General features: G+C 41.1%; 1 protein-coding gene across 2 annotated transcripts in view; it reads right to left on the bottom strand.

Moving 5' to 3' along the window:
- The window catches only part of TEK (TEK tyrosine kinase, endothelial), a 103,366-nt gene that overhangs the window by 48,400 nt on the left and 33,167 nt on the right, over positions 1–21,799 (bottom strand). For both annotated transcript variants that reach the window (XM_010853334.1, XM_010853335.1), the window contains exons 2-4: positions 10,026–10,337; positions 3,387–3,497; positions 2,118–2,270 (exon numbers count right to left, since the gene is read on the bottom strand). In XM_010853334.1, coding sequence (XP_010851636.1) covers positions 2,118–2,270; positions 3,387–3,497; positions 10,026–10,337 — 576 coding nt within the window. The remainder of the gene's footprint in view (positions 1–2,117; positions 2,271–3,386; positions 3,498–10,025; positions 10,338–21,799) is intronic.

Below are 21,799 nucleotides of genomic sequence, written 5' to 3'. Positions count from 1 at the left end.
CTCTGAGGTTCCAGGGACTGGAGTCCGCCAGGTTCCTCTGTCCATGGAATTCTCCAGGCAAGAATTCTGGAGTGAGTTGCCATTTCCTTCTCCAGGGGATCTTCTCAACCCAGGGATTGAACCCAGGTCTCCTACATTGCAGGCAGATTCTGTATTGTCTGAGCCACCAGGGAAGCTCCAAGTAGGGAAAAGTACTTTTAAAAGTACTTTTAAATGGGATGGTTGTGACCCAGCTCAAACTTTGTTAGAATGATTTTAGGTATTAGCAGTGCTTTTCCAACAGTTTTACTGAAGTGAGAGCAAAAGAAAATAAATGTGCTTCTGACAGTCTAAAAAGGAGACAAGTTGGAGATCAAAATGTGTTCGAAGTCTTTTATCTTAAAAGTTCAGGAGAATTTTAAATTCTAAACTATGCTAAGTCTTATTTGCTCTGATGTTAAAGAAAAAAAAGCTTTAAACCTTTTACCATGTATCAATATCTGATGTTTCTGATATTGTTATGAAATTTGCCAATTTATCCCTGATTCTGAGCATGGAACATGGTGCTATATCACATTGGAGAGACCATCTTTTTATTAAAAAAATTTTTTTAAGTTATAAAAGTATGATAACACATTTACATGAGACTTGGAAAATATAGAACAAAGTTATATATAGTTCCACTACATATTACAATCATTTAAGTAGATAAATTAAGATTTTTAGTTGGAGTTTCAATATCAAGCTGGAGAGCCCATCTTAATGAAGTGAATGCAAATTGTGTCCTTGCCATTCAGATTCTTAAAGAAAGGAGATGAATGAAAGGGGATTTTATTTGCCCAAACTAGATGACCCACACTTTTCATAGGTCTATTGTCATACTGCAATACCTGTTTATCTATTTATGTATGTACCTGCTCTGCTTGAGAATTACCTGAGGGACAGTCAGTCATCTTATTATCTTTGTATTCTCAACACCAACATAATGCTTGGCAGAGACTTATAATCCACACAGATTTGTTGAATGAATGAATGCATGAATATAATGCAAAGCAAAACGAGTACTTGCATGAATTAGGGTGCTGATCATTAGAGGAATGACAAGGCATCCCTGTCAGAATACTTAGACCCGAAGGCCTGAACATTTCATATCATGAACACCTAACACAACTGGGGAAAACTCAGGGCAAGTTTTTTGCTTTCTATAGATCAATTTTTGGTAAAAATGACTGGTGATAGTTACTTTCTACCTTGATAGCTATAATAGGGGGAAAACATTTTCACTAGTTCTAATACTCTCATTTTTCAAACCTGAAAACAGAAAACACATTTTGGAGTTAAATGATCTCAAAAGTGTGTGATTTATGGGGGACTTAGTGTTTTAACTCGGAGAAAGCAATAGCACCCCACTCCAGTACTCTTGCTTGGAAAATCCCATGGACAGAGGAGCCTGGTGGGCTGCAGGCCATGGGGTCACGAAGAGTCGGACACGACGGAGCGACTTCACTTTCACTTTTCAGTTTCATGCATTGGAGAAGGAAATGGCAACCCACTCCAGTGTTCTTGCCTGGAGAATCCCAGGGACGGGGGAGCCTGGTGCGCTGCCGTCTATGGGGTCGCACAGAGTCAGACACAACTGACACGACTTAGCAGTAGCAGCAGCAGACTAACCCAGAAGGCCTAACTCTTCTCCCAGTAGCAGACACCTTTTGAGGGGACTGTCCAGCTCAGAGGGATTCCCATTTTGTCTGAGGAAACTGCTGCTATTCAAGTGTGAGGCCCTAGTGCCCTCGCTGTAATATGCGGCTCCACCCCCATCTATAACTCCTTGGTCTAGGCAGGTAGACACCTGACAAATATTTAGACCAATCTGACTCTTTATCCTGAGAGTTTAACATTTAGAAGTAAGTGAAACATCACTGAAGCTAAGTTAGGGTAATGGTAGCACCCTCCCACACTGCAGTGCTGAGCTGCAGATCCTCCCTGGAAGATATTTTCTGGAACTTGCTTGTCAGCCTTTAAATCAGTTTTTAAGAGTCTTTAGTATACTTCCAAGTCATCCCAGTTTTTGCTTAAGTATCCAGAGTCAGTTTTGGTTACTCACAACTCAAAATTGTAACAGCTACACCGTCACTTACTCCGGACTATGAGCCTGGTGAAGGCTGAGGTGAAGAGGTTTCCTCCTATGTACCTGGCCGAGTACACGCCAGCATCCTGGGGCTGAGCGTGAGGCACTTGCACTTCCAAAATGTCAGGGACTTCGTGCCGGGGCACCGAGTGGATGAAGGAACCTGTAAGGGAGAAGAGTGAAGAGCCATGGGTCACCCTCACACACTCCTGTTCCCTTGTCTAGCCCCTCCACTTGATCAGCTTTCCCTGACCTGATATAGAAAATGTGCTCAAGCATATCAGATGTGGGAGAAGAATGAAAAGGTTGCTATTGAATGCTCTCCCAAAACTCGAGAAAGGGATGGTGTTGGAGTAGACAGGTTAGTCTCTGAGGTCCACCACTGAACACATGAAGATGAGGGTAGCCTAACGTTCTTATCTTCCGCAGGGAGAGGCAACTAGGCAAACCTGGGGAAATGTCAGGTAACCTTGCCAACCAATCAATTAAGAGACACCTAGAATTACTACTCCCATCTGTAAGCCTCACCTATCCACAGAGCTTAGACTAGTCCTCATCAATATCTCAGCTGCATGAGACAATTGCCACCAGATGCTGCCAAATAGTAGTTGGACACAGACAGATTTGCATCGCACAGTTAGACCCCAGAATCACCACCAACTGGCGTTCCAGGTTCACTCTGCCCTTTCCCTTAGCCTTGCAATCAAACAGTGTCACATATCACATGGCAGAATTGGAGACCCCAAGATTCCATCATGATGGAATTTTGTTGAACATTCATAGTTCATGTTGCATATTCCCATAACATCTTATGGAAAAGATGAACTTTTTGGCTAACCCAATACACTGTAGGTGCATTTCACATATGTATGTAAATCTCCATTTTACTTAATTTACTTAAGTAACCAAATGTGTTACCTAAGACAGCTTCTATCATAGAATTTGTATGAGCTTCCTGGTGGCTCAGACAGTAAAGAATCTGCCTTCAGTGCAGGAGAACAGGGATCGATCCCTGGGTCAGGAAGATCCCCTGGAGAAGGGAATAGCTACTCACTCCAGTATTCTTGCCTACAGAATTCCACGGACAGAGGAGCCTCGTGGGCTATAGTCCATGGGGTTGCAAAGAGTCGGACAGGACTGAGCAACTAACATTTTCACTGAGTAGCTTGACTTCAAACATCTGCCCCCCCAGACTGGCATGAGATAATGACCCAATATTGCTTGGCTGTCTGATGCCTTACACAACAGTGCGGGAATGAAACAAAACATATGGACTCACCATTTTTGTAAATCACTGCGTCTTCTTCTTTAATCAATACCTTTTTGAAAGATATGTTCACATTATCTCCCCTGTCCACAGTCATAGTTAAAGTAGCTGGTAGAAAGGAAGCTATTAAAAGAGAGAGAAAAAAGCCAAATGAGAAAATGAGGTTACATAGCTTCTCCAGGAACAACTGAAACTTGAATCAGAGGATGAGATCCGGGACCTGGCAGGAGTCAGGGGATTTTCATGTTAGCTTAGAGAGCTACCCTGTGAAGGCACACGATGCCTCTGAACTATGCTCAAAAGCACCTGGGCTTTAGGTACATCTTCTTGCTTTCCTTAGTACCTGCCAACCCAGGCATGGCACTCTGCAAGACTCCCACAGAGATGTTTTGGGGCAGATGGTGATCAATGTGGACCCAGAGGGAGAATCATGCAGATCAAAGAGCACTGTGAGCACTGGAACTAGACAGTCCTGGGCTTAAGGTCACCCTCTGCCGATTTCTGAACCTCTTTGACCCCGTTACTTCACCTCTGAACACCTCAGCTTCCTCATCTGTAATTTGGAAGTAAAAGTATTTGCCTTAAACAGTTGTTAGGAACATTAAAGGGCTTCCAAGGTGGCGTAGTGGTAAAGTCTGCCTGCCAATGCAGCAGATGTGGGTTCAATCCCTGGGTTGGGAAGATCCCCTGGAGGAGGAAATGGCTACCCACTCCAGTATTCTAGTCTGGAAAATTCCATGAACAGAGGAGCCTGGAGGGCTACAGTTCATGGGGTTGCAAAAGAGTCAGACATGAGGAAGAGACTACACAGCGACTAAACAACAACAAACATGAACATTAAATGATGTATGTCAAAGCCCTGGGTGCTTAGAAGAGGCCAGGATCCTTCCCAAACATAAATGAAGGCCACGCTGCTGTGCTGACATGTGCGGTGCGGCCACGAGTGCTGGGGAAGGCAGACAGGGGACCCCGGGGGCCACTTTCCAGGGCTCCCTGTCTCCTGACTAGACGCTTCATTTCGCAACCTCACCCAAGTGGCTCGTACTCTGTGCGACATGCCCTTCGGTTCCTGTGAGAATTTTTGTGACCATTTCATGCTGTTGTTCCTTTCTCTGTGGTTTGTTTATATTTTCTGCTCCTTTGTGTGAAGATTGTTTAGCTAACCGTGGGACTTCTCACTCAGCATTGTATTCTGAAAGGGAACCAAGATTCCCCCTTCGGCTCAACTCCAGCGTGGTTGTTCTTTCTGCCCGTTCTGTGGTTCTTTATTATTTCAGACTTTGTGCCTTTTAAGCTCCCTGTTTTGTGAGGATCTGAACACAGTCACACGGCAGTGTTCTCCTGCCGTGCAGCCTGCCACCTCCTGCCTTCATGGCTCTAGGCTGACGGATCTTTGCTGAGGACTAATGAGGGGCATCCACAAGCCAACCTTGCAACTTGGGCTTCCTGATGACACCAGAATCTGGCTCAAACTTTACACATAGTCAGATAATCATGTGACTTGACCGGATCATGAAAACAATAAGCTCCTATGAACCAGGCATTGTTCTAAGAACCTTGCACATATTTAATTTTCATAATATCTCCAGGAGATAGGTACTACAATTATCCTAATTTTACAAATGAGGAAATCAAGGTACAGAGAGGTTAAGAATTCTCTTCGAGATTACACAGCAAGTTCACGGGACAGCCAGGATTTGAAGTAGGTAGTTCGGTTCCAGAGGCCTCTCCTAGGACTTTTTTTTTTTTTTTTTAAAGAAGTATTTATTTATTCTTTATCTTTTGATCACACTGCATGGCATGTGGGATCTTAGTTCCTTGACCAGGGATCGAACCTGCACCCCCTGCGTTAGCAATGTGGAGTCTTAACCACTGAACTTCAAGGAAGTGCCCAACATTTTATTTTTAAAATGAAATTACTGATGCCTACATTAGAAGATGACTTGCTCGGGACCATTTGGATTGGTTAATTAACTCAAAGACCTTACCCAAGAATATAATTCACTTATTTCTTAAGGAGTGGAGAAGAAACTATAAGGTAGTAAAATGACATTATTACTCTTAGTGTTTATTTATCGTTAAATTGAAGGAGACAACTGAAACTTAGCTCAATTATTTTTCATCTATGGGAAACATCTTTCATTTTATGTCCATTATTATTTTGAGTAATTACCTAACAGCCCTATGAAGACAAGATATCCACATCTATCATGTGGGTGGTGGAGTTAAGGGTGACTAAGCCCCTTCTTGAAGGCCTCCTGACCATGAGTAAGTGTGAAAGTTGAGACACACACTTAAGACCTCCAGCCTTGTTCCAGACATCAGCCCTTCAGAATCATCCTCCCCTAGGCGCATGTCCTTACTTCTCACTTCCAGCCATTCAGAACTGTGCTCAGTGCTACAAACAGACCACGTGATCACTCACATCCACTTCTTCCCTTCTCTTCCCTTTCCCTGTGTCTCACCAAGTCCTACTTATTCAGCAGTCTCCATTGAGACATCACTTTTTCCAAGGGCCTTCCAGAATCCTAGAATCCAGGTTCAGTTCAGTTCAGTTCAGTTCAGTTACTCAGTCATGTCTGACTCTTTGCAACCCCATGAACCACAGCATGCCAGGCCTCCCTGTCCATCACCAACTCCCGGAGTCTACCCAAACCCATGTCCATTGAGTCAGTGATGCCATCCAACCATCTCATGCTCTGTCGTCCCCTTCTCCTCCTGCCCTCAATCTTTCCCAGCATCAGTGTCTTTTCAAATGAGTCAGCTCTTCGCATCAGGTGGCCAAAGTACTGGAGTTTCAGCTTCAACATCAGTCCTTCCAATGAACACCCAGGACTCCTTTGAGTGTACATTGGAAGTACTGGAGTTTCAGCTTCAACATCAGTCCTTCCAATGATCGCCTTTAGGAAGAACTGGTTGGATCTCCTTGCCGTCCAAGGGACTCTCAAGAGTCTTCTCCAACACCACAGTTTAAAAGCATCAATTCTTCGGCGCTCAGCTTTCTTCACAGTCCAACTCTCACATCCAGGAATCCAGGTTAACTGCCCTAGTACTGTCTTCCCACATGCTCTGCCCTTCCCAATTACAGCCTCACGCAAAGTGTATCTCTCCTACTGGACTGGGCATTCCAGGAGGGCAGGCTCATGGTGGTTTTGGAAGGCAGTGCAGGGTGGTGGTTAGGGCCTTGGTTCTGGGATCTGGCCACGGTACATCTTCCCAGGTGTAATAAAGGGAACCAGGTATGTAAATGCTTCTAAGTTACAGTGCTTATCTATTAATAGAAAATCATAATGGTTCTCATCAGATATGCATCTGCTAATGATTCAATTACACAGCAATGTGTATAAAAAGTTGCTAGGGAGATGTTAGGCACATAGTATTTAAGAAATGTTAACATCAATGAGCCTCCCATGTGTGGCTCAAATAGAGGCTTAAGGATACTTGTGGAAAGAATACATAAAAGAATCTGATTTCCAATTTTTCTATTTTCTTTATATTTTTAACATGTTCATTTGAGTTATTCAGATACAAATGGCAAATCTGTCAACTTCATAAATCATGTTTGGGAAACTGCATGTTCTTAAAGCTATTTCTCAAATGAAAATAGGAAGAAAAATAACATAGCTGTCCTCTGATAGAACACTCTGAAACAGATTTTTAGATGTGAAAGTGTTTCAAACTTCATTTATACTTCCCTACCCGCAAATGCAATTTTCAGGGAGGTTTGAACAAACTGCTTTTGACTTTTTCAGATGATGCCATTGATAGAACAAACAAAAAAAATCCTTCTGCCATTCGGCTATTTGGACTACGTGAGCCAATTTAAGCCGTGTTTTGCCACATCTCAAATGGATTTTCCACTTCCTCCCCAGATACACGAGTCAGCAGCAAGCAGGAATATAGTGGTGTTTATCCTATCCTCCTGTGTCCCTAGGCAGGTGCTCCTGAGTTCCCAAGAAGTTTTAGTAGTGAATTAATAGTGTCATGAAGACATAGTGTTGGAGGTTTTCTTGACTCACCATAAAAGATATCACTTTCCTTGCAACATATTTCAGCCATTGGATGGTCAATCAAAGAAAATCAGTTCAACAGCCTGATATGATGTTATTCAAATACAGGAGAGAACATACTACCTATTTTTCTATTTTGTCTAAACCTCCACAATTATGTCGACAGCTGATATTAAAATCTTCCATAATTGAATGGGAAAAGTAACAGTTCCACTAAATTATTGCTCATTCCAAGGCACTAAATAATGATAATTATTGAACATCTAATGTAAGCCAGATAATGCTAGCGGTTTCATTTGATCCTCAAACGTATGTGGTAAAGTCTCTATCTCCATTTATTTTTCAAATGAACAAACTACGATTTCAGTTAAGTAACTTGCGCTGGGTTATACCAGCACTTGCAGAGCTAGGCTCAAACCCATGTCTGGCTGACTTTCACCCCCATGTCTCTGTGCTCTAGGTTGCTTTTTGGGGTTTCCATTAGAGTTGTCCTACTTTACAAAACAAGTGCTCAGACTGGGGGAGGGCTGTTAACCTTAAGTGAGAGTGATATGGAAAGGGTAGTACAATACAGGCTCTGAAGCCAGACTGCTTGGCATCAAATCCCTTTCCCACCACTTACAAATGGCTATTGTTATTATTATGTAAATCGTTCTGCAATATCTCACTTTACACGGGCTTTCAGGAACATAGCTACTATGTAAATCGAATCTTACACTCATGGGAGCTGGCTTCTCGCATGTACCATCTTATTCTTATTTAAAACCCAAGACACTTTTGAAGATATACCCATTTCACAGATGATTAAAAATGAGACAAATAGAAGTTGAATAACTCGCTAAGGTCATACAACTGGTAAGTAGTAGAAAAATAATTAAACTCAGGTGAATGTGAGTCTAAAAAACCACTTTCTCCCCACTGTTCGTCACTATCTATGCCTGCCTTAGCCTCATTTAACTGAATTTAAACTATCCTTACCAGTGCTGACCTGGACTCTCACTTTGGAGGGATCATTATAATTGTTTTTAGACTCCCAATGTTTTGGTTTAATACGCTCTATGGTTTCCTATTTATACATTTCCAAGACAGCCCAGAAAAGGCATTTCACATTTCATTGCTGTGAGGCCACTGGGGCACAAATCTCAGATCATCTTTGTTCAGAATGTGGACACATCCGCAGAAGGACATAACTCTTAATACAAGTCAAATCCCAGATGCCACATTTGAAAAATAACAGTCGACTTCAGCCATGATAGCTTTGGCACACCTCACATCCCTTTGTTCAACCTCTCTTCCCTCACTGGAGAGCCGCATTCCTGGGAATTTCTGTTGTGCATTTTTCCCACTCGCCTGGTGTCACTTAAAGGTGAATGTTAGGGTTTTGCTAAGAAAGCCTTTTCCCTCAATTTTGATGAATAATGGTTTTATCACTTTGATCTTAAAATCTTGCTGCCTTAGGGCAGAACAGAGTCATTAAACGATGTTTACAATGACATCTCCTCCGACTGCCATGAGTTTGGTGGACTGGCCCAAAGATACAACTTGTACTCACTTCCATTTTTCTCTGGTTGCCCCACTTCCACCACATCACTGCTTTGTGAGGCATAGCAAGGAGTAACACTCTTCCTTTTTTATATAATCAAATTTATTCATTTTCAATTGAAGGATAATTGCTCTACAGCATTTTGGTTGGTTTCTGTCAAACATCAACGTGGATCAGCCATAAGAAGGCTCTTGACATCCTCCATCTCAACTGCTAAAATTAAACCACTATTTAACAAGAATGGCAGCCTATAAAAAGGGTCCCAATTCTTCATCCCCCCTTGTAACCAAACTCTTGGCTGTTTAACCGTGTAGTGCCCCCCACCTGGACTTTAGCTCGACTCTTTGACTTGCTTTGGATAATAAAATGAGACAAAAGTGAGGGCATACAGTACTGAGGCTAGGTTTCAAGAAACCCTGTATGTTTCCACTTGCTGTCTTGTACCCTGCCGTCTCCGTGAGAATATACCTAGGTTAGCTTGTTAACAGATTAACAGTCAACTGGAACAGAGCCAAGGAAGCCCAAGCAACGCCAGCCTGATAAACCTACAGCCAGCCAACATCCATACACTTGAGAAAGCCACCCAATCAAGACCAGCAGAGCCACTGCATCAAGCCAGCTGACTTAAACACACAACCTTGGACTGTTGATTGTAGTATGCCACTGTGATTTCAGCTGTGTGTTACACATAATTACTGTGTCAATAGATAACTAATACACCAAGTAACCAATTAAACTGAGCTGGCAGTGGACAGCTGTCTTCATTGCTATGAATCATATTATATACATGTAACATGTCCAGGTCTCCGTGAGGACCATGGAGTCCTCAGTAGAACATGTGATGTATATTTTCATTTCATTTCATGAGCTAGGCATAATGTCTAGTGAAAGGGGTGTATATGAGGGAGCTGGACTGGATTAGCTCTTATCACTAATGCTCTGTATACTAGAGACAGTAACTCTTGGAAAGAGGCAGACAAGGTCTTCAAACTCCACACTCAGGGGGCTCGTGCCCAGCCTGAGTGAGCAGCTGCCAAGACAAGAGGCAGGTGTGTGTCTCAGTAGACCTCATCTGCTCACAACTAAGAGGCATGTTACCTTGTTGGCGCATCTTCATGGTCCGTATCCTTATTGCCTGTCCTCGAACTCGCCCTTCACAGAAATAAGCACCATTGATTTTACTAGCCTTTTCTCTCTTCCAAACAACTTTTTTAGCCCATTCTCTGGTCGAGTCTTGAGTCACTTCCAGTGGATCCTGGTGCTGGTTCATTAAGGCTTCAAAGTCCCTTCCGATGGTGATGGGCTCATGGGGACGCCATCCAGAGGCAATGCAAGTGAGGGATGTCTCAGCATCAGATACAAGAGGTAGGGAATTGATCAGGATCAGGTCCATGGCACCGTCCACTGTTGCTAAAAGGAAGGAGGGAACATAATGTATAAGGAAGGTTATTAACATGGCCCCACAGGATAAGGTGGTTTCACAAAGCTTTGTCTAAGAATAACTGTGTGAATAGTCTTTCTAAAATGCTACTCTGACCATGTGCTTATCTTCCATTGGACGAAATCTGAAACTCTTATGGCATCAAAACTCCTTGTCACCTAGACCCTGCTAACCACTCTTACCCCACCGCACTGTAATGGACTGTTACTCATTCTCCATTCCCCAAACAAGCTGTGCACAAGGTATCTTTACCACTGCAGTGCCTGAGACATAGTTAAATATTCAGTAAGTGTTGAGACAGATTCAGGATAATGGCTTTATCATTTTTATTATCAACTATCATTAATAATTACTATTTATGCTATTTATGATAATTATTAATCAATTAGTGATACTGTGGTTCTATCCCAATAACTGGGGCTTCCCAGGTGGGCTAGTGGTGAAGAACCTGCTTGCCAATGCAGGAGACGTAAGAGACAATGGTTAAATCCTTGAGAAAACCAGTGGGAAGATCCACTGGAGGAGGGCATGGCAACCCACTCCAGTTTTCTTGCCTGGAGAATCCCATGGACAGACAGTCCACAGGAGGGCTGCAGTCTATAGGGTTGCAAAGAGTCAGACATGACTGAAGAGACTTGGCACACATCCCAGTAGTAAAGTATTCTAAAGAAGTATGTCAATTACATACACCATATGCTAACTTTATAGACTCTCATCATTAGCAAGGTATTGTCTGATTCCATAATAAATTCTACAAGGTGAAGGGGAATGGAGTGAACTTTGCATTTCCCCCTGAGCCTCATCTTTGACAAATGTAGACAGTGTATTAAGAAGCAGAGATACCACTTTGCCAACAAAGGTCTGTATAGTCAAAACTATGGTTTTTCCAGTAGTCATGTATGGATGTGGGCTGGACCATAAAGAAGGCTGAGTGCCAAAGAATTGATGCTTTTGAACTGTGGTATTGAAGAAGACTCTTGAGAGTCCCTTTGACAGCAAAAAGATCACACCAGTCAATCCTAAAGGAAATCAGTCCTGAATATTCATTGGAAGTTAAAGCTGAAACTCCAATATTTTGGCTACCTGATGTAAAGAGCCAACTCATTAGAAAAGACCTGATGCTGGGAAAGATTGAAAGCAGGAGAAGAAAGGGATGGCAGAGGACAAGATGGTTGGATGGCATCACTGACTCGATGGACATGAGTTTGAGCAAGCTCCAAGAGATGGAAGGACAGGGAAGCCTGGCGTGCTGCCGTCCATGGGGTCACAAAGATTCAGACACGACTGACTGACTGAACGATGACAAAGACCTGTATTGCAGGATTCTTGTAAAGATTAAATGAAATAAAGTACATAAACTTCCAAGAACTGTGTCTGTAATATATGGGGTACTCAATGATGATTATTTCATTTCTCTTTATTCTGTTTTCTGAACACCTCATCCCAAACCTCAAATCTCCCCAAATGTAAAAACAAAATTCTACCTGACTTTCAAAATAGTGATAACGTGCATTCACAAAAAGAAAACCCTCTCATTTTACTTTCTTGCTCTCCTTCTTCCTCTTTCCCTCTCCCTTTCTATTCTCATTTCCAAAGTTTCTAAGATAAGCCAATGGAATCTTGCCTAGTCTCTCTTCTTGGTGAAGGTGGAAACACCAGGGATGGAGGATGTTTTTTGGCTCCAGTGATGATTGATTCTCAAGTCTATATAAAATGATCAGGAGACTAGACAGGTCAAACACATCAGCTTACAAGGGTCTAGTGGAGTCCCAGAGATCTTTGTGTAGATGGAAAGGGATTCAAGTAGGTTATGTGTTATCTCATTTAATAGTCATCAAATTCTCCCAACAACCCCAGGAGGTATGTGCCTACTATCTCATTTTCAAATATAAAGAAATGAGGGTGCAAAAGATTGAGTAGCTTATTCCAGGTCAGAGCTGGAATTCAAATTCTCACTGGTCTTTCAATTCCTTAGCTGTACTGCGGCCTTTTGTACCCCAAAGCCTTTGGACGTGGTGACCCCTGTGCCTGGAATGCTCTTTTTCACTCTTCACAAGGCTAACCTTCCTCATCCTTTGGGGTCTGAACTTAATGCCTATCTCTTGGAGGTCTTCTTTACCTATCTTATCTATACTATCTACACACTCTCATCCCACTACCCACAGTACAGCCTTCTATTTGTTTCCTTCATAAAGATTACCAAAATCTGGGATTATTTTACTTGGTCTCTCTTTTCCTAGATGATAAGACTTAATGAGCATCTGTTGGATAAATGGATGAATGGACAGATGGACAAATTTTATACCTGATCTGACTTATTCAATCTCACCAATTCACTTGGTTCCCACTTTCAGAAAAATGAGGTTAAAAAGGAAAGTTTTCTTCTATTTATAATAGCCAAGACATGGAAATAATCTAAATGTCCATTGACAGATGAATGGATAAAGAAGATATGATATATATATACACACACACACACACACACCATGGACTATTAATTAACCATAACAATGAAATAATGCCATTTATAGCAACAGCAGTAGACCTAGAGATTATCATCCTAAGTGAAGTAAACCAGAAAGACAAATACCACATAATACCACTTATAGGTGGAATCTATAATACAACACAAATGAAGCTATCTCTGAAATAGAAACAGACTCACAGATGTAGGGAACAGACTTGTGGTTGCCAAGGGGGAGAGGGGCAGGGGAGGGATGAAGTGGGACACTGCGGTTAGCAGACGCAAGCTAACACACATAGGATGGATACACAACAAGGTCCTATGGTATAGCACAGGGAACTATACTCAGCACTTCACGATAAACCATAATGGGAAAGAAATGAAAAAGAACATATAGATGTATAACTGGATCATTTTGCTATACGGCAAAATTAACACAATGCTGTAAATCAACCATGTTTCATTTTTTTTTTTTAAATTATTGAAAGTGCTCTTCTGAGTCTAAACTGACTCCTTGCCCACATTTAAAAGACTGTTTTGAAAAAAAGGAAAAAGACCCTTTTGATAATTACTGAGCTCATGGGGGTGGGGAAGTAGATGTTATGTTTTTACAAAATACCATAGAAAGGTGGTCAATCATTGCTGAGGATTTGGAGTAGCTATTCATCTACAAGACCTACTCATGCCAAGCTCTGTGCCTGCCATGAAGTCCTCATATAATTTTTTTCAATGGAGTTTGCCAATGTTTGATATATGCAGTGATGTTTTAAGGATGATTCTACTAGGAGATACATTTTAATCTGACTCTCTAGGAAGAATTTCAAAGTCAAGTCTTAACGTAAGTAGGAGTTGGTGCTGTAATTTTTTTCTTGTAAGGTTAACTCAACACACTGAGGGTAGAAAACTTGACTAGAATGGATTGTCCAAGCCTGACTCTCAAGCATCTATCTTGCTTCTAGCTTCATTGGTTTAAGATTTCAAGAGAGGGAACAGAGGTTAGGGTAAGAAAAGTGTCACAAGAGAGGATGAGCTAGCAAACCTAGGAGGGGAATTGCAGCCTCCAAAATAACACCAGGGAACAGCTGCCCTTCCACACGCACACACAGCCCTGCTCCCAGCAAGTGCCACCTCTTCTCCCACACTCACTCATTCCAGATTTACTCCCAGAGAGAGTCCTCAGGAGGAAAGAAGCACAGTAATTCTTTCAGCTCCAATGAGATCCTGGCTCATTTCTAGGGCCAGTTGAATGCTTTGCCAAAACCAAGGGCTCTGCTCTGAACTCACCAAACTGGGTCAGCACTGGCCATGGTTTATTTAATGACTTTAGGAAATAATAGAAAAGGCAGATGATTTGAAAAGACAACCACACTGCATCTGCAAATCGTTTCTAGGTATGGGTCTAGTTTCTTTTTCCTTTTGCTCCTCCAGGCTCTCTCCCATTACTTTCAGAAAGGGAAAGAAAGGGAAATTGTATACACTGAGAGTCTGGATTTGACTATACATTGCTACCTTTCTTCAGCATGTCAGTTACAGGAAGCTCTCTTCCACCTGTGATTCTCTGTCCTTTGTACTGCCATTTACCATAAAATAGCAGAAGAATTTTGTATATGAGCTTTAGATATGGTAAGAAGTACTTACCAGGTTGCTGGAATGAATTTTTAAAATCATCTGTCTTTCTTAAAATAAGAACCTATATTTTTTCTTGTTTGTATAGATCTAGAGAATTTCAGGAAGGTGATTCATGAAGCTAAAAATAAGGGTGACTCATTGGGGAGAATGCAGTCACTGGGGGACAATGATGCAAAGAAAACTTTTCACTGTACACTTAATGTAGACTGACTTTTGAACCATTTGAACATTACCTACATGCCAAAAAATAAATGTAAAAATGTAAATGTTTTTTCTTGTCCCTAAAAATGGTGCATCTGGAAGGGAATCAAGAACCAGAGAAATATATATGTCTCTCATCATTTATTCCTACACACAGCCAAATCTTTTTGGATTACATCCAAATAATGCATTTTCTTTCCTTCTCAACTTTGGACTGGTGAGAGGAAATGTGATGTCATTCTATAGCACTGAAAAAAAAATTGATTAAAATAAAATTTAAGTAAAGGGAGAAGGAGAGTGGCCAAACTTCACTTTCAAAGAGAAAAGAGAAGCTGAGGCCCCACTGCCACAAGTACAGTTGCAGCCTGCGGCCTCTTGAAAGGGTTGTACCACTGGCCCCATGAAAGGTGTAACTGCCACTGCATGACTGGTGCCATCAAGAATCTACTGCCACTGGTACTTTCCTGAGAATAACCGCCAAGAGACAGAGCCCCCCGGGCTCACACGGATGTTCATACCCACACCAACACCTTTTCTTCTACCACAAACTATCCTCTCCAAGTCCGCTTGGAGCCTGGCTTTGGGTGGTTTCACCACAATCACAGCCTGAAGTCGTCTGATCAAATTCATTAATTAGTTCAACTTACTCTACTAATAGCAAGGCTAAGAGACTTCCCTGGTGGGTCAGTGGCTAAGACTCTGTGCTCCCAATGCAGGGCGCCCAACTTTGATCCTTGGTCAGGGAACTAGAACCCACATGCTGCCAAAAAAAAAAAAAAAAAAGACTCCTCATTCTCATTCTGAAACAACAAAGATTGAAGATCCCTCATGCTACAACTGAGACCTGGCACAGCCAAAATAAAAATAAATAATTTAAAGACAAACAAAAAAAATCAAGGCTAAGAGTCTGCTATAAGTAAGGTGTGTATGGAATTTCATACATCTTACATGTTTTGGGGATTGACACTATTTTCCCTCAGCAAAGATTTTGCAAATACTTTTCAATATTTGCAAAAAAGTGTGTCATGTTTGTAAGGAAATACTTGCTGCCATAACTGGGTGCCTGCTGAGTTAACAAATATTGTTCATCACAGTTGAAGCCCAGCAGTATCTTAGAATGTTGTTCTGTTCATTATATGTTCTGTGTGTTGTACTGAACGCCTTTAACCTTCTGCAGTAAAATTTTCTCACTAAATTTCATTGTGGTAAACACAAAATGCTGCTTAAATTTAGTTTCTGCATATAGATTTTCGTGTATTCAGTATTGCTTTTGCAAAAAAATAGAATCACTTAAGGACAAGTAAAAATAAGAGAAATCCCCTAAGAAAGAACTTAGAAAATGGACCAGGTGTGGCTGACAGGGAACAAAAATAAAATGGATCTAGGCAGTCAATGGCACCCCACTCCAGTACTCTTGTCTGGAAAATCCCATGGATGGAAGAGCCTGGTGGGCTAGAGTCCATGCGGTCGCTAAGAGTTGGACACAACTGAGCAACTTTACTGTCACTTTTCACGTTCATGCATTGGAGAAGGAAATGGCAACCCACTCCAGTGTTCTTGCCTGGAGAATCCCAGGGATGGGGGAGCCTGGTGGGCTGCCGTCTATGGGGTCACACAGAGTCGGACACGACTGAAGCGACTTAGCAGCAGCAGCAGCAGCAAAGCCCCTAATGAGAAGCTTGGACGACAGCAAATCATCCAAAACTTGTGGCTGGCCTGCAAGGACTGTCCAGCTCACTTACTAGTCACCCAACTGTAGCTTCTTAAGTGTTTCTGGTTTGTAAAGCTTGCGAACAACAAAGCTGCCCTTTTGCTTCAGGATAACCTTGATTCTTTTCTGAGATTGATTTCTAATTTAGGATGACACTTCGAATAATGACCCACTATCAAAGACATGGAAAATAATCTTTCTTTAAAAACATTCATAGAAAGGATTATGGACTTAAATCTACACCCATATCGAAGAACTATACTGAATTAGAAAAGAGTGACAAAGTCATGCTTTTAAAACTGTATTTCAAGGAGTTGTTATTTCTCATTTTCTAAGGAAGGTATTCCAGAACTTTCTGAGAGAGGTGGAGGTGAAATCAAGAGAGTGCATTCCAGGCACTCCCACATACGTATACGCTCACTGATCAGCTCAACTTTTGTCTGTTTTACATTTGAGCTCCACATAAGTTTTCATTTGGGAAAAAAAAGAACTTTCTTAAATAAAATGTATAAAACCTCAAAGGTCATCACATTACAGATGAAGAAAATGAAAAGGTTAAACATGAATATCAATGAAAATACATTTCCCCGCCTCACAAGGTACTGACTCCAATTAGTCTGCTGTCTCACATACAAGTTCATCACAGCAGAGTCAACTGTTGATTAATGCAGTTCCCGTGTCTTTGAAGCACTTGCCAGCTAAGAGCAAAAGAACATTAAATTATTGCATAGTGAGGCTATTCCCTTGTGCTTCTTTTTACCTCAGAATTGTGGTTTTGGGTGGAGTCTCACTGACATGTGTTTGGAATAGGATACCATGTCTGCAGAACAACTGTCCATATGTTTTCTTGGAAGTGTGGTATTGACTATGCTTCAATTTTTTCCAGAGTCTCCTTGGTTGCCTCACCTTTGTAACTCCTTCCAAGCAGCAGATATATTAAAATTCTAAATATTTAAAATGGCAAGGAGCACTAACTTAGCCAAAGTATTTTTGAAATCGGGCAATTGGCAATGAATGAAAAGGTCTTGGCCCAAAGTTCAAGGCCCTGGCAATGAACCAAAGAAGCAAAGAGAACCCCAAAACTATCCAGGATTAGTTGGTGGAATTGTTTGGATTTTAGTTTAGGTATTTTTTAGGGTGTCCAGAAAAGAACACTTTTCTTCAGCTTTAAAAAAATACTCTAAGTTATTTATATATCTATTCATCCATTTACTAATTTACTGAGTACTTCCCAAGTGCTAAGGTACTGCACTTGACCCTAGGACACAATAATTACTAAAACAGATCTGATCTTAACTCATATGTAAATAGACAAATGTGGAAGACAGACATGCAAACCAATCACATAAATAAATGTAACACTGGAACCATGACAGGTACATGAGAGAGAATTATATTATTATACTCTGGGATAGCATAATAGTGAACTTAGCCAAACTTGGCTGGTGTGGAGGAATGGTTTATAAATCAGCTAAGGCTCCCTGAGGAAGTGACATTTGGCCTGATGGAGAGTTGGAATTACCAGGACAAAGCAAAAAAAATACAAGAAACCAGTCAGGAAAGTTTTCCCCCAAAGGGAAACCACTGAGCAGGATTCTGAAGAATGGATACATGTTTAATAGGACTCACCACTAGAATATTCTTTCTTAAATCTATCCTAAGTGAAAGTGAAAGTGTTAGTGGCTCAGTCGTGTCCAACCCTTTGCGACCCCGTGGACTGTAGCCTGTAAAACTTCTCTGTCCATGGGATTCTTCAGGCAAGAATACTGTAGTGGGTTGCCATTCCCTTCTCCAGGGTATCTTCCTGACCCAAGCATCAAACCCAAGTCTCCCGCATTGCAGGCAGATTCTTCACCATCTGAGCCACCAGGGAAGCCCTAAAGCAGACATTAATTTCTTTATCCTGAATTCCAAGACCTTCTGGCACCATTTCTATGTAGCAACTCTATGTTAAAGTATTTTTAGCATCTTCTCTGCCTTTTTGTGTCTCCTGAAGAAATCCAGTTCCCAGGCAGTTTCCAATACATTAATCTTTTTTCTTTGTTTGCAGTATCCTTTCATGTATGTAGTAAGTCTGAGCAATAACTTCATCCTCATGGCTCCTTCCAAGAAGATACTGGGCAATTAATGAGAAGATACCAAAATGCACAAGGCTGGACATAACCAAAGGAAGCTGCTAGCTTTTTAACTGCATAGTTGGGAGTTAGACAAGGACATCCTTGATATGTGTAGGCTGTGTCTAACAACAAACTGTTTTCACTCAGGAGTTTTGCCAAAGAGCATGGCGGTTTCCCACCCTTGCCTCCCAGACAGAGAGGATCCTCGTCTGCCTGCTGGAGGAAATGGCATCTCTCCCCACCTGTGAACACCAGGAATTTTCCATTCAGGATAAATATCACAAGTTCTAGTTAGACCATTAGAATTTGCACCAGTTTGCAAGCAAGTCTTTATTTTATACAGGGAATAGACAGAGCGTCCACACAGTGAAACTTCACAAAACACACACTTACATGCAAACTCCATTCTGAAAGTTGGGGCTGGAGGAGGCATGGCACCATCAAACCTAGGATTGTTTAAACTGGAAAAGACTTTGGAGATTGCCTGGTGCAAGCCTCGCATGTTATAAAGGGTAAACTGAGACCCTTGGAAAACAGACAGATTGGTAGTCATTCAAAGGCTAATGGCAAAGCCAGCCCTCAAGTACGAATTTCTCTCCAGGGCCCTTTCTGTCACCCTAGGGTAGTGGGGTAAAAGGACAAATCTTTAATGTGAGGGAATTTGGAATATTTATGAATTTGACAGGATGGTACCTCAAGAATTGTGAAACTTAGTAGAAACTGGGCTAGAGGAGGAAAGACACCAAGGAGAGGCAACCAAAATGCTGGGAAGGGCACAGGACAGAGAGTGGGAATTACCAGAATAAGGTTTGCCCACCACAACTTCCCCCAAAACTTACAGTGCTGCTTTATACTCTTTTCTATTATTTCACCCTGAGGGAGGGATGCTCTGTAATTGAATCATATTTATCCACTGCCAGAAAATTTATCTGGCGTGAGAGGAATCCATCTTTGGAGCCAGGACACCTTCCCTTTCTGGGCTCTTCCTCTGCTTCAATCACCTGCCAAGTTCCCTTCTTCCCTTCTGCTGCCAAAAGATGTGCACAAACGTGCAGACCCACTCCCACAACCAACTATTTCTATCGTCCAAGACAGAATTCAACAAACTCTTTAACTCCTAAGTGTCCTGTTCTCCAGGTTCCAATAAAGAAGGCAATTTGGGTTGATTTGCTTGCATAATAAAGAGAATAATCAAGAATAGCTTAAAGTGATGACCCACTGAGAACTATCAGAAGAGCAAAGCAAAGCAATGAGTCTATAATGGAAGAAGTTCAGAATCATGACCATTTCTAAGAAGAGACTGACAAAGAAAGGGGGCTAGCATTCTCAGCAGGCTTCAGATGATAACATGTTGGGAAGAAATCAAACTTTGTTTATTACAGACCATGTAACAGATACTGTGCCAGGTGCCTTACAAACTTTGTGCACTTGAATTCATGAAGGAAGGCATTTACATTTCATTCTATAGGTTAAAAAAAAAACAACTCAGATTTTCTGTAACATGCCCAGTGACACAGAAGTAGAAAGATAGAATCTGAACCCATATCTAAGTTGCATTACCAGTCATGATGCTTCACTCTAAGCACCATGAGAAAAGTCTGTTTTGCCTATTGTCCACCATTGTATCTCTAACAATTAGCAAGTACCCTGATATAAAAAAGCTATTCAATAAGCACTGATGGAGGACTACACGGATAAATAAATGAATAAGTGGGGCTGGCTTTTGGTGAGTGAATTTATTCAATAAGAATTTACTTAATAAGTACTATGAGCTGGGCTTTCAGTAGGTGAAGAAAGAACAAAATATGGTTTCTGCCTTTAAGAAGCTTACAGTCTGGTCATCCAAAGTCACTACTATATGCAAATCCATAAAGGAAAACACTAAGATTTCAATATAGAAAATGTCAAAAACTTATATAAAATTATCAGCCAACTACAGTAGATTGAAAAATAATGGTCATAATAATTTCTATTTCTTTCCATTGAGAAGTGAACCTAACTTCTCTACCCTTTGACTCTCAGCTTGGCCGTGAGACTAGGCTTGGTCAGTGGAACATTAGCAAATGTGACAGACACGAACAGAGGCTTTCGATCTGCTTTTCCCCTAGACTAGCTGCTTCCTGCTTCTCTGTGGGATCCTGAGATCACCCTGAGGTAAAGTTCAGACTAATCTACTGGAGGGTGAAAGACCAAGTGAAAAAGTCAATAAATCAGTAGCAATTCACAGAGGAAGAAACACAAATTGCCAACTCTAGGGAACAAATGGTCACAATATTTTACATTTCCTTGGGAATGCACTTATGGGAGGGACGTGCTTGCAATACCTATAAAGTTACATGAAAGCCAACCCTAATTCATCACTTATTATATGTCACTTATTCCATGTGTGTGACGTGGAATACTGGAAAGGAAACGGCAACTCCAGTATTCTTGCCTGGCAAGACAGAGGACCCTGGTGGGCTCAAGTCCATGGGGTCGCAAAGAGTTGCACATGACTCAGTGACCAAACAATACCAATATGTAGTAACTTAATCCTCATAGAATCTTATGGAATATGTACTATGATTATCTTTATTTTACAGAAAAGGAGACTAAGACAAAAAGAAGTTAAATATATATCACTGTCACACAGGTAATCAATGGTAGAATGGAGATTCACATTTAGGCAGACTGATTTTAAAAGTCACTCTTTTAACAATTAAATTATACTCATATTACACCAGTTGATATAAAAAATCTATCTCCTAACAATTCAGTGAAGAAGGTTTAGTTTTTTCAATGGTAGTGTTGGAACAATTGGACATCCATATGAAACAAAGACCTAAACTAAAACCTCCTACCTTATACAAAAATTAAATGAAAGTGGAAAGATATAAAACTTTTGGGATATGAAAGAAAAATCTTCATGATGTTGGATCTAGGAGGTGAGCTGTTAGCTAGGACACCACAAGTATGATCTATGAAGAAAAAATTGATAAATCTGACTTAACCAACATTTCAAACTCTGATTTGTGAAAGACACTATTAATATTAAAATACAAACTACAGATTGGGAGAAAATATCTGCAAATCACATATATGACAAACAACTTACACCCAAAATATATTTTAAAACACTCAAAACTTAAGAGCAAAACAACTGCTCTCAAAACAATTCAATATTTTTAATGGGCAAAAGATCTGAAACACTTCACCATAGAAGATATGTGGATGGCAAATAAGTACCCAGAAAGATGGTCAATATCATTATCTACCAGGCAAATGCCAAACAAAACAATGTGAGATACCACTACACACCTATTAGAATGG

Source organism: Bison bison, unplaced genomic scaffold, assembly GCF_000754665.1.
Source record: "Bison bison bison isolate TAMUID 2011002044 unplaced genomic scaffold, Bison_UMD1.0 scf7180017864326, whole genome shotgun sequence".
Taxonomy (NCBI): domain Eukaryota; kingdom Metazoa; phylum Chordata; class Mammalia; order Artiodactyla; family Bovidae; genus Bison; species Bison bison.
The sequence above is the reverse complement of the archived record's forward strand: the minus strand, read 5'-3'. Positions and strand labels throughout refer to the sequence as shown.